General features: G+C 46.7%; 1 protein-coding gene across 4 annotated transcripts in view; it reads left to right on the forward strand.

The window, feature by feature from the left end:
- The window catches only part of RUFY1 (RUN and FYVE domain containing 1), a 67,521-nt gene that overhangs the window by 30,719 nt on the left and 23,587 nt on the right, over nt 1-13,215 (forward strand). For 3 of the 4 annotated variants that reach the window (XM_004759016.3, XM_045069289.1, XM_004759015.3), the window contains exons 8-11: nt 1,633-1,702; nt 4,042-4,143; nt 4,936-5,052; nt 6,092-6,259. In XM_004759016.3, coding sequence (XP_004759073.1) covers nt 1,633-1,702; nt 4,042-4,143; nt 4,936-5,052; nt 6,092-6,259 — 457 coding nt within the window. Of the gene's footprint in view, nt 1-1,632; nt 1,703-4,041; nt 4,144-4,935; nt 5,053-6,091; nt 6,260-6,344; nt 6,896-13,215 lie in introns of those variants that run through there. The other variant, XM_045069290.1, reaches the window with a different exon arrangement.

A 13,215-nucleotide genomic window follows, 5' to 3' on the forward strand; every position in this document is an offset into this window, starting at 1 on the left:
GGGAGAGGGAGAAACGGACACCTGGCTGAGCAGGACTTGATCCCAGGACCCTGGGGCCCTGACCTGAGCTGGAGGTAGACATTTAACCATATGAGCCACCCAAGCGCACCCTGAATTATAGACTTAATAATCATTTTTTAATATGTAAACTGATCTAATCGTTCTCCGGTTTATTCCTCTCCATTGTGGTGTCAGGGTTAAGCACCTTCAGAAAATGAATTAGTTCTGGTTCATGAGCATTCTTTGCTCCTTGAAAACATGAAGCTTGGGATGCCTAGCTGGCTCAGTCAGTGGAAGATGGGACTCTCGATCCCAGGGTTTTGAGTTCAAGCCCTTTGTTGGGCGTAGGAATTACTAAAAAAAAAAGGAAAGAAAATGTGAAGCTCAAAGCCTTTGTTGAGGCAGTACTTTGCTTTTCAGCTTTTCAATTTTTCCTAAGTTGTTTAGATTTTTTCCTTCTGGAGGATATCTCTCTTTTGGTCATCTATATTTTCTAAGAAATGTATAAATTTTAGTGACATTTTCTAAGTTAGATAGTTGGAATAGAACTGAAAGTGGTATACTTTCAAAATTTGTAGTTCTCAAGGAGCCTGTGTGGCTCAGTTGGTTAAGCATCTGATGCCTGATCTTGGATCAAGTCTCAATCTCAAGTCCTGACTTCAAGCCCCACACTGGGTTTCACCCTGGGTGTGGCACCCACTTAAAACAAAAACAAAAACCTTGTAATTACCTCCATATCTTTTGTGTTCCCTTTTTCTGCTTTGTGTCATTGTATAATTTTCTCACCATGCCACCCACCCCTCGCAATCCTTGAACCTTGGTTCACAAGTCTCCCAGGGTTTGTTTCTTTGTCCTTGCCTCAGTGGCAAAAGGCACCAGTTAGGGGCAGCAGGGCCTGGAGCCAGACCACCTAGGTTCAGATCCCGCTGCCCCACCAGTGGGGAATGAACATGAGTGAATTTTCCAATGTAAAGTTATGGTTTCATCATCTATGAAACAGGTAACAGTGAGAGTTACTCACAGAATTATGGGGAGGGTCACATGAGTTGATGCACTGAAATGCTTAAAACAAACAGGGCCTGGCACATGGTCCAGAGAGGAAGTTACTGTGCTTGTTATTGTTGCCATTGTTTTTATTGTTTATCAGATTTACATCAGTTTGACATGTTTTTCAGTAGGAAGGTAGTACAGATTACTTAGAGCATTTGAAAAATGAAGCAAAGTATAAAAACAATTAAAAAACCTCATTAGATCCTATAACCCCAGAGTACCAATATCTTGTTACAGATAATGATCTAGATAAATGACCACTAGCACATTTTGGTTCCCATCTATCCTGTTAGGGAAAAAAAAAATCTGTTTCCTTTCCAACTGGCTAAAAAAGAAATGGATAGCATATTTTGGGGGAAAGACATTGAAGCCTTTTCAGTAAATGTATACACACACACACACACACATTCATATTTAGAATTCACGCACACATACATACATATTTAGAATTCTCGTCTCAGTTCATTGGAGACCCTCGGCTTTCCATCCACTGCACAGGAAACCTAGGAATCTGTTATTGTTCACAGGCTGGGGAGACAACCTTTATAAGCTCACTGTTACTTAATGTGTTGTTTTCTCTAGCTGCACAGTTGGGGATCTTCAAAGCAAGATAGATGGCTTGGAAAAGACGAATTCAAAACTTCAAGAAGAGGTTTGTAACTTTCTGAAGTTCTTAGAGTGGCCCGAGGTGCAGAGATGGTATGGTTGGTGTATCTGACCAGAGCTTCTCGCTGGTCGGAATGGGATTGCTAAGCTCGGGTTGAGCTGCACGGGGGGTCAGTGTTCTCAGAGTTCTGCATCCTCAGAATGTCTGTGTTCAGCCCTGCCGGCGCTTCCCATAGCCAAGGCAGCCAATCATGATCCAGTTCTAAGTGACTTAGGTTTCACCACTGCACAGTGCACCCGGGGAAGACCAGGCCTCCTTGGGAAAGCCCAGCTCCTAAGGTGAAGATGCTTTTCTCTTCCTCTTTACCCACCTTCCTCTAATGTAGTCTGTCCCCCTGCTGCCCAGAAGGCACAGACCGTTATGAGGTAAAAGTAACCCTCGCCCACCCCTTCTGTGTTTCGGCCTCTCAGGAGTATGGAACCAGTCTCCCCACAGTGTGGTCTTTCTCTGCTTTCTCACTAGGAAGAGAGAGAATGAAAGGACAGGAAGAAGGAGGGCTGAGGCCGAGGAAGAAAGCTTGCTGCCAGCTGCCCGGCAGTCTCCTTGGTGGACACATCTTGTCTCCTGTTAGCAGGAGGGGGGTTGCTCAGCCTTTCTGAGGCTTTCCACAGGTAGCGGTCCCTGGCTGCTCGGGCCTCCCCACCAGGTCTCCCTGGGGAGGAAGAGGGCTGTGATAGGGGCCAAGGCGTGACCCCCCCCACCTCGGTGTGGAGGCAGGTTACGGCCAAAAGAGAGACACAGAGCATGCTTTTGTATGGAGGGCCCAGTTTAAGTCTCACTTTAAACTGACTGCTCTCTCCCACGGGGCCAGCCCTGAAAAGCTTTAAGGAGAGGAGGTCAGATTTGTGTGACAGAAGGAAATTCAGAGCTGGCCTTCATAGATGGGCTTCCCAGGAGCAGCTTCACCACACTTAGAATTAGAGGACCCACGTTTCCCTGGGGTGGGTGGGCCTCTGGGCCTCAGTTTAGGTAGGCAGGTCTTTGGACTCACAGTTCTCATCTCCAGATTGGATGATAACCCATACCTCACAGTGCTGTAGAAATTAGATTAGTATTCTGTAAATTTGCCTAATGCAACACTTGGCGTGTGGAGACATCAGTTGATTTTAGATCAAACAGATCGATTCTTTGCTCTCCCTGGCTAGGTGGCATACTTTCAGTGAAGGTCTGATTTTAGCTTTTGAAACTAAACAACTGGGTTATTTTTTCTTCAAAGGCCAACCGTTTTAATAGAAAACCTGCTTTAGAGAAAAGTCCCTCTTCAGGGTGTGCTCTCCATTTTCAGAGAGCGGATGGAAATTAGCATCTGGCTTTTGCCTGCTTCTTCCCCTTGTAGCAACTAGCACCTCCTAGAGCCATGAAGTTCCTTATTTGGGTGCAGCAGTTCATGGTTAGAAGCCCCAGTCATGGGTTCCTAGACCTCTTTGACTTAGATGCTTTTGAGGAAGGTGAGCAAGGAGTTGGGTGCTTCAGGCCCTCCCCCGCTTTGGTGAGTGATGCCAAGAGCACCGCCAAGTGTCCCTCTTCTTTCCCCTTCCCCAGCCTGCCCTTCTCTCGCCAGGCTGTGTTGGGAGGCTGGATAAGGAGAGGTTGGTGGGTGTGCTCACGCCTCTGCCTGCCTCTCCCTAGGCATCCTGTTCCAATACACTTTGCCCTAAACTATGGGAACTCACTCAAGGACAGGAAGAGGCTCTCCAGGGCCTGTCTTCTGATTCCTCCCCCAGAAGGTTTTCACTCTCCCTTCGGGGATCAAATATCCTTTTGCTTAATGGCTGGCAAAACTGAAAAGAACCAAGAATCAGAACAAAAGCCCACAATCCCTTTGCTAAGTGAGAGCTACTGTGACCACCTTCATCATTGGTGTTTATATAGGCCCCAAATTTTCCTAGGCGTTTTTCACCTAGGGGATTTTTTTTTTTTTTTTTAAATTAGAGGTGAGAACACCCTCCATAACCCACGTTTTTCCCCTCCCGCTGTTCTTCCCTAAGTATGTTCTCTGGTCGTTAAAAGCCTCTGCTTTTAACTAGGAACTACATGTTCGTCTGATGCCCCCACTGCCATTCCTTAAACCACTTCTCCAGGGTTGGACATTCAAGCGTCTGTCAGTTTGTGTCCGCGAATGTTTGCCTTGAACTAGTTTGCTCTCGTGTTTTCAAAACTATGTCCGTGCGTTACCTATTCAAAACCCAGAACTGAAACGAGAAACAAGAAATCAGATACGTGGAAATCCATCGTCACTGGCGAAGGTGCCGGACGTCAGCTTTTAAATTTGAGCGGTAAGAGTAGTGCTGATGTCGAGAAACATAAACATCTTTCTTTACCAGCTTTCAGCTGCGACAGACCGGATCTGTTCGCTTCAAGAAGAGCAGCAACAATTGAGAGAACAAAACGAGTTAATTCGCGAAAGAAGTGAGAAGAGCGTGGAGGTGAGACGAGACGCTGGCCTCACTGGGGGGGCGGGGGGGGGCACGACGCACGCACGCACGTAGGCCGCACGCAGGCACGCTCGCGTGTATACGTCCCCGATGGACCTCGAGCCCCATGCGCCGCAGTGACGCAGGCCGCACGTAGTGCACAGCTGCGGCGTTTGGTGCCGCTGCGTCCGCCCTCCCCCTCGCGGGTCACCGGGGCCACTGTGGGATGCCACCCCGGACGCCGCAGATGCTTGCACCTCCCTGCGATAGAGAGAACCCCTTTCCTGTGCTGCAGAGCTGCTGGCCGGCAGCTGTCCTACCTGATGACCTGAGAGCACGGAGAGACCGTATCTGGTTCATCTCCAAATCCCCCGGTGCTGAAGAACGTGCCGGGTAAGGAAAGTCTGCGCTGAATGGGGGCCTTTCCCACTGAAAACAACAGCTCTGCTTTAAAGAAAATTAAATGGAAATTGTTTTCCGAATCCAGCTTTCAAAAGTCTGGTGACTTGCTTCCGTCTTTCAAATTCAAATGTATTTTTGGAATATCTTTTAACCTTTTTCTATTATGCCTAAAAAATAGAAATTATCCTACATCTTTAAAAATTGTGACATTAAAAATATTTTTTTTTTCTCTTAGTTTAAGTAGGCTCCATGCCCAGGGTGGGGCTTTGAACTCATGACCCTGAGATGAAGGGTCATGAACACTATACAGACTGAGCCAGCTGGGCATCCCAGTGGTGTATTTTAAAATAGTTTGTAGTTAGCTCACTTCCATAAGCAAACCATTCCTTTTGTTATCCACAGATAACAAAACAAGACACGAAAGTTGAGCTGGAAACTTACAAGCAAACTCGGCAAGGTCTGGATGAAATGTATAGCGATGTGTGGAAGCAGCTAAAAGAAGAGAAGAAAGTCCGTTTGGTGAGTATGCAGGACAGAGTGTGTTGAGAGGGTATTCCCTGGTAGCCCGCCAGGTTCTTTGTTGGTGTGTTTCAAACACGTTCCCTGATCTACTTTTAAAAACAAATGCGTTTTGGGGGGCATCTGGGTGGCTCACTGTTAAGTGCTTGCCTTCAGTTCAGGTCATGATATCAGAGTCCTGGGATGGAGTCCCTCATCAGTCTTCCTGCTCAGCTGGGAGCCTGCTTCTCCCTCTTCCTCTCATACTCTCCCTGCTTGTGTTCTCACCCTGTCAAATAAATAAATTTTTTTTTTTTTAAAGGGTTACTACTAAGCTCTGAGTTTTTTCTATCTCTATAAACCTTTGTCAGAGTTCACCATGAGATCAGATTCATGGTTGCTTTGCCAGTACAACTCCCTCACCCACAACCTCTGGTCTTTTTCTTTCTACCCAGTCTGCATGCCAGTGACCAGTGATTTGGTTTTTGTGTGTGTGTGTGTTAAGTAGGCTCTACACCCATCGTAGAGCTTGAACTTAAACCCTGAGATCAAGAGTCAAGGGTGCCAGCCAGGCACCCAGGCACCCCAGCCAGTGTTTTTTTTATTAGACCCAGCTTTTGGGCCTGCTTTGTTTCTTTGCTTCTTTGCACCAATGTGGAGACGTGTCCTGAGTTATCCAAGATGGAACTGGTTCAATATGATCACACCCCTGTTGCCATAATCTAGGATCCCTTTACAAAAACTCATATGGCAGTGTCACATTGCTGAGCAGACATTCTTTCAGTCTCCGCGTTCTGGTCTTCAGGCTTAAAGAACATGGTTGCTGCAGTGTGAGGCTGAGTGCCACCTACCAGCTTTCTGACACACAGAGCCAGTATTCATTATACAATAAGAAAAAGGGAAAAACTTAATCTAGTCCTTTCCAGACAAACTCTGCTGAATCTTGCTAACCTATTCTGACTTCGGTTTTTTATTTCTGGCACTGCCCAGGATACAGCCCCAGGTAAACACATCTCTGCGGCTGTTTCAGTAATACTTGCCTTATTAATACCTTCTTAAGGAACTAGAAAAAGAACTGGAGTTACAGATTGGAATGAAGACAGAAATGGAAATTGCCATGAAGCTGCTCGAAAAGGACACCCATGAGAAGCAGGACACCCTGGTCGCCCTCCGCCAGCAGCTGGAAGAAGTCAAAGCGATTAATTTACAGATGTTCCACAAAGTTCAGGTGGGAGTTAGCTTTGTGTCCCACAGCCTGGTTTCCTGCTGCTTGTTGCAGGCTGCCTCTCAGTCTGTCCCCATTCTTCCTTCAGGAGAAAGAGGACACATCTGTGAGGCACTCACATGAGGCAGGCCTAAACCCTAGGCCCTAGGCCCTGTCACACGTTCCTGTGCTTATTTTAATTGAGCCTCCCAGCAGTCTACGAGAAAAATGTATAACATGGGGGAAATGTAAGTAACGAGGCAGAACCCCCTGACTGCATCACATGCTGGGGCTGGCCCAGCCCCTAAGTAGAGCTGACAACGCAACTGTGCCTTCTGAATCCAAACCCAGTCTCGACTTATTGTTCCCTTCGCTGTCTCCCCAGTGTCTGTCGCCTCTGCTTCAGTGACTAACTCCCTGCCCCCAGGGGTTGGAGAAATGGAGTATGGAGTGATATAAGTTAGTATTGTCTTTTCAAACTTGGCTGTGACACTCATCTTGCGGAGTCTCCAGCCGCACAGCTTGCCATGTCTCCTGTCATGTTGGAGTGGTCCAGGGGAGCTAGCCCAGAAAGAAATGGTCATGCCACAGTTTGAAGCTAACATCTGAGGTCACATACCTTGGGCACCTGGGTGGCTCAGTTAGTTAAGTGTCAGCCTTCAGCTCAAATCAGGGTCCTGGGATCGAGTTCCCCATCGGGGCTCTCTGCTCAATGGGGAGTCTGCTTCTCCCTCTCCCTCTACCCCTCCCCCTGCTCCTGTGTGCACTCTCTCCCAGTCTCCATCATGAAGAAAAAATATTTAAAATAAAAAATCGCAAAGCTTTCTTGCCAAGAAGCTATGGCAGCACCCAAGACCTTCTCAAAACTTTCCTTCTTTTGAAATTCTGTTTTCTGTTTTTAATGCCCAGACTATCCTACTTCCTCTTCCTTAGCTGTCATGCATCTGTGTGAGAAATGGTGTGAGGGCGGACACGCGTGTTCTTTTGTCCGGCTGTTTTTAAACTGTTGTGTAACCGACATTATCATAATAGCAGCAGTTAGAAATTAAAGTGTAGGGAGAAAGTGGAAAATAGCCTCACTGTTTTCCTTCCCAACACATTCTCTTTTTTAATTTGTTCGTGTTTTCTTCTGCTTTGGGTCCATCTATAAACGTAATTTTTTTTTTAAAGATTTTATTTATTTATTTGACAGAGAGAGATCACAAACAGGCAGAGAGGCAGGCAGAGAGAAAGGAGGAAGCAGGCTCCCTGCTGAGCAGAAAGCCTGATGTGGAGCTCGATCCCTGAGATCATGACCTGAGCCGAAGGCAGCGGCTTAACCCACTGAGCCACCCAGGTGCCCTGTAAACGTAATCTTTTTTTTTTTTAAGATTTTTCTTTATTTGACAGATCAGAAGTAGTCAGAGAGGCAGGCAGAGAGAGAGAGAGAGGAGGAAGCAGGCTCCCCGCTGAGCCGAGAGCCTGATGCCGTGCTCGATCCCAGGACCCTGAGACCATGACCTGAGCCGAAGGCAGAGGCTTTAACCCACTGAGCCACCCAGGCGCCCCCTGTAAACGTAATCTTAATGCATGTTAGGGGAAGCCATCCTGCCATAATAATTTAGCAGACCCTAAAACAGAGCATTCCAGACCAGCACTTTTCCTCCCCACGGTCCCTCAGGGACCCAGGCCACTCTGATCAATGCCATTCTTGCCAGTGGAAGGGGAGAGAAAAACAAAAATTCCAGAGGCAGGATTTCCTCCCAGACAGTGAGAGAGAAGTTAAACACATTACGTTCGATTCCATAGCAAAGGGCGACGTGAGGCGGCATGGCCAGGCGTGGCGGCGAGAGGAGCCTAGGGCTGGCGTTTCTGGGCTGCCAGCCCAACGAAGGGGAACATATGGGTTAATAGACAGGGTTGTCGCTACCCCATCAGCCCCACCGATCTGGAAGTCCGGTTCAGTCCCGGAGTTCTCATTGTCCGCAGCCCCTGCGTGTTGGGCAGCACTCTCCACGGAGCCTATAAGGCCTGTTTAAACCACAAGACCAACTGTCTTTCATGTGAACCCATCCCGCCCAGCATAAAATGGGGGAGACAAAACAGGATTGCCAAATGCCTGTTTGCAAAGGGAAACGAGGGACACGCAAGGCCGACCCCAGCCGGCCATGGCGCTCACTACGTCTCTGGGCAGGAGCCATGAAGGCTAGCCAAGGCGCCAGAGGCGTTAGCCTCTCTGACTACCCTTCCTCTGTGGATTGAAGAACTTGTCTGCGGACTTCCATGGTCCCTGAGAGGTCTGCCGTCCCCGTGGCCTTGGGAAGCGGGCTCTTGGGGTTGGGGACTTCCTGGTGGGAGCATGGCTGTTGTGGCCAGCTCCTTCCTGGTGTCAGTTTGCTGACCTGGAGATTTTCTTCAGGATCAAACGGTTGCAGATGTTCTTCAGGCCTGACTGGTTTTATTTGACAATGCAGTCCCCTCGGTCATTGTGTGTGTGTGTTTGTCCTTGGTCTGTGTGTCAGTGCCCACGGTTCACTGTCCCATTTACTAAACCCAGTTTTCGTGCCTGCCTCAGCCTCTCCCACCCACTCCCTCACATCAGTGGCCAGCCAGCTGCTCAGCAGTCCGCAGAGGGCTTTCCCGCACCCCCGACCTCTTCTGCAGGATGCCGTGGGGCCTCCGGGGCTCACTTGCCAGTTTCTCTCACTTCCTTCTGGGCGCAGAAGCAGCAGGTGGCTTTCCTAACCTGGTCAGGCCCCTGCCCTTGCACTCTGCTCCTGTGCCAACAGCCCCCTCGGTCACGGCCCCCACAGCAGCACTCCGGCTCTTTACAGCCATAGCCCCCGGGGCCCTGGCGTGGTTGGTGTGGTTCCAAATCCAGTCTTGGGCAAGTAATTCTGCTTATTGTTCGCCATGATTGTCACCCCTGCTCTGACGGTGCCCAGCCCTGGACTGCCTAGTCCTTGCTACATACAGGACTTTTCTTGGCACAGGGGCTTCAAGAGTGCCCCTCAGTGTGGGGTCCAATGTCATAAAACGTCCCTTGTTTTTTTTTTCTCCTCATGCCTGCTCCCATCCTTGTTCCTCTGGGCCCATGTTGTAAAGTGTTTATTTTTGTATGGATATTTGTCATTCCAAAATGCGTATCATCTTGGTCTTGTGCATGGCTCTTCTCTTTCTTTTTTCCCCCTCAGAGGTCCGCATAGCCGGGGGTGTACCTGGTTTGGGCTTCGAAATGGTTAGTCCTGGGGTTTGGGGTCATCCCTCCCCTGTGGGGGACACTGTTCCTGCCATTCCACCAGCACACAGCACAAACACCCCCGTGGCAGCTGGTTTACACATCCTCCCGCACCTCCCCAGGGATTCAGGAGAGTCTCTCTGCCAGACAGAAGCTGGAGTACCTGCTGGACAGACCCTCCTTTTGTGTCCTTGATTTGTGGAAGCCCAGCCACTTCTCTTTCCGGGAGGGCTGCCCCAGCACACGCTGCCCCCTTCAGTGCTGTCTGCTGACATCTGTATTCTGAGTGCGCTTGTTTTATGTGCACTGGTTGGCCTAGTGAGTGTCAGCAACATCCCTTCGTATGTTTGTTAGCCTTTCGTGTTTCCTGTTCTTGCCTGTTCATATTTTTGTCCTCTTTTTTTTTTTTTAAAGATTTTATTTGTTTATTAGAGAAAGCACAAGCAGCAGGAGAGGGAGAAGCAGACTCCCCGCTGAGCAGGGAGCCCGATACAGGTCTCGATTCCAGGGCCTTGATACCATGACCCCAGCTGAAGGCAGACGCTTAACCAACTGAGCCACCCAGGCCCGCCGTCCTTGTTTTCTTTTTTTAAATTGAAGTACAGTTGGCATTAGTTGCGGGTGTACAACATTAGTGAATCCAGTTCTGTTACACAGAGCTCATCACAATAAGTGCAGGCACCATCTGTCACCATACAATGTGATTACAGTATTGTTGACTTTATTACCTATGCTATATTTTTCATTCCTGTGACTGACTTAATTTTTAAGTGGAAATTTTACGTCCTAATCCCCTTTACCTATTTCTTCCATCTGCTGCCGCTCTAGTTTGTTCTCTATTCTCGAGTCTTTTTCTGGTTTGCTTTGTGTTCTGGATTTCACATATAAGTGAAATCAGATAGTTTTTGTCTTTCACTTTGTGACTTATTTCACTTAGCATGTTACCCTCTAGATCCATCGGTGTCATTGCAAATGGCAAGATCCCATTCTTTTCTGTGGCTAAGTAATACTCCATTGTGTGTATACCCCACATCTTCTTTATCCATTCATCTGTCGATGGACACTTGGGCTGCTTCCATATCTTGGCCCTTTGGAAATAATGCTGTAGTAAATATAGGGGTGCACATATCTTTTTGAATTCATATTTTCACTTGCTTCAGTGAAATTACTGGATCATAAAATATTTCTATTTTTACTTTTTTTTTTAAGGAACCTCCAGTCTATTTTCCACAGTGGCTGCACCAATGTACATTCCCCCCAACTGTGCAATGAGACAGGCACGAGAACTGTGTTTAATAAATGAAGCAATAGGGCGCCTGGGTGGCTCAGTGGTTAGGCCTCTGCCTTCGGCTCAGGTCATGATCTCAGGGTCCTGGGATCGAGTCCCGCATCGGGCTCTCTGCTCAGCAGGGAGCCTGCTTCCTCCTCTCTCTCTCTCTGCCTGCCTCTCTGCCTACTTGTGATTTCTCTCTGTCAAATAAATAAATAAATAAATCTTTAAAAAAAAAAAAAAAAAAAAATAAATGAAGCAATAAACTGGTCACATGGGTTGAGGGGAGATAAGCCAGAGACAATGACTGAGGGAACTTTATTATCAAAGAATCCATGAGTCAGGCCGGAAGAAACCTGTGACTGATCCTTAATGCAGCCTCCAGGCCAGCAAACTGAGACCATGTCTTCTACCAGCACTTGTTATTTCCTGTCTTTCCCACACTAGCCTTTGTCACCAGTGTCCACCGACACCTCACTGTGGTTTTGATTTCCATTTCCCTGCTGGTGAGTGACGAGCATCTTTTCACAGGTCTGTTGGCCATCTGGATGTCTTCCATAGGAAAACGCCTATTCAGGTCCTTTGTCCATCTTTAATCAGAGTACTTTTTGCTGTGGTTTATTGTAGGAGTTCTGTGTATATTTTGGATACTAACCCCTTATCAGACATGTCATTTACAAATGTCTTCTCCCATTCCGGAGGTTACCATTTCATTTTGTTGATGGTTTCCTTCAGTATGCAAAAATTTTTAAGTTTGATATTGTCCCAATAGTTTATTTTTACTTTTGTTTCCCTTGCCAGAAACACGTTGCTAAGGCCATTGTCCCAGGAGATTGCAATCTGTGCTTTCTTTTAGGATTTTTATGGTTTAGGGTCTCATTTAGGTCTTTAATCCATATTGAGTTTTTTGTATGTGTGGTGTATGAAAGTGGTCCAGTTTCATTCTTTTCCATGTGGCTGTCCAGTTTTCTCAACAGCATTTTTTGAAGAGACTGTCTTTTCCCCGTTGTGTATTCTTGGCTTCTTGTGGTAGATTAATTGACCATATGAGCTTAGGTTTACTTCTGGGCTCTCATCCTTTTTCATCGGTCTAGGTATCTGTTTTTGTACGAATATCATGTTAATTCTTCCAGCCTGTGAGCATGGTCTTTCTGTCATCTTCAGTTTTTTTCATTCATATCCTGATAGTCTTCACAGGGTAGGTCTTTCACCCCCTTGGCAAAATTTATTTTTAGATTTTTGTTTGTTCGCTTTTGGGTTTTTTTTTAAGGATTTTATTTATTTATTTGACAGAAATCACAATAAGCAGAGAGGCAGGCAGAGAGAAAAGAGGAAGCAGGCTCCCTGCCAAGCAGAGAGCCCGATGTGGGGGTCAATCCCAGGACCCTGGGATCATGACCTGAGCTGAAGGCAGAGGCTTTAACCCACTGAGCCACCCAGGCACCCCAATATTTTATTATTTTTGATGCAGTTATAAATGGGGTTGGTTTTTTTCTTAATTTTTCTTTTGTGCTACATTGTTATTAGTGTGTAGAAATACAACAGACTTCTGTATATTAATTTTGTATCCGCAACCTTACAGAATTCGTTTATCTGTTTTAAAATTTTTTGGTAAAGTCTTTCAGGTTTTCTGTCTAAAGTATCATGTATTTGCAAATAGTGAAAATTTTACTTCTTTCTTACGAACTTGGATTCCTTTTATTTCTTTTTGTTGTCTGATTACTGTGGCTAGGATGTCCAGCTCTATGTTGAATAAAAGTGGGGAGAGTGGACATCCTTGTCTTGTTCCTGATCATGAAGGAAAAGCTCTCAGTGTTTCCACATTGCATCTGATGCTAACTGTGCGTCTATCATATATGGCCTTTATGATGTTGAGGTCCATTCCCTCTGAACCCGCTTTGTTGAGAGTTCTTACCACAAATGGATGTTATATTTTGTCAAGTATTTTTTCTGCATCTATTAAGATGATCATACGGTTTTTATCCTTCATCTTGTTAATATGTTGTATCACGTTGATTGATTTGCAGATGTTGGGCCAGCTCTGCATCATGGAATAAATCCCATTTGACTCTGGTGAGTGATCCTTCTCTTGGATCATTGCATTCAGTTCACCAGTATTTTGTTGAGGATTCTTGCATCAGTCTTCATCGGGGACGTTGATCTATAGTTTTCTCTGTAGTGCCTTTGTTCTGGTTTTGGTATCAGGGTCCTGCTGGCCTCATAGAATGAATTTGAAAGTTTTCCTTCCTCTTCTGTTTTTTTGGAATAGTTTGAGAAGATTAAGTATTAACTCTGTTTAAATAAATATTTGGTAGAGGGCGCCTGGGTGGCTCAGTGGGTTAAGCCGCTGCCTTCGGCTCAGGTCATGATCTCAGGATCCTGGGATCAAGTCCCACATCAGGCTCTCTGCTCAGAACAGAGCCTGCTTCCCTTCCCCTCTCTCTGCCTGCCTCTCTGCCTACTTGTGATCTCTCTCTCTCTCTCTCTCTCTGT

Source organism: Mustela putorius, unplaced genomic scaffold (genome assembly GCF_011764305.1).
Source record: "Mustela putorius furo isolate JIRA1106 unplaced genomic scaffold, ASM1176430v1.1 tig00003923_pilon_pilon_pilon, whole genome shotgun sequence".
In the NCBI taxonomy this organism is placed as follows: Eukaryota; Metazoa; Chordata; class Mammalia; order Carnivora; family Mustelidae; genus Mustela; species Mustela putorius.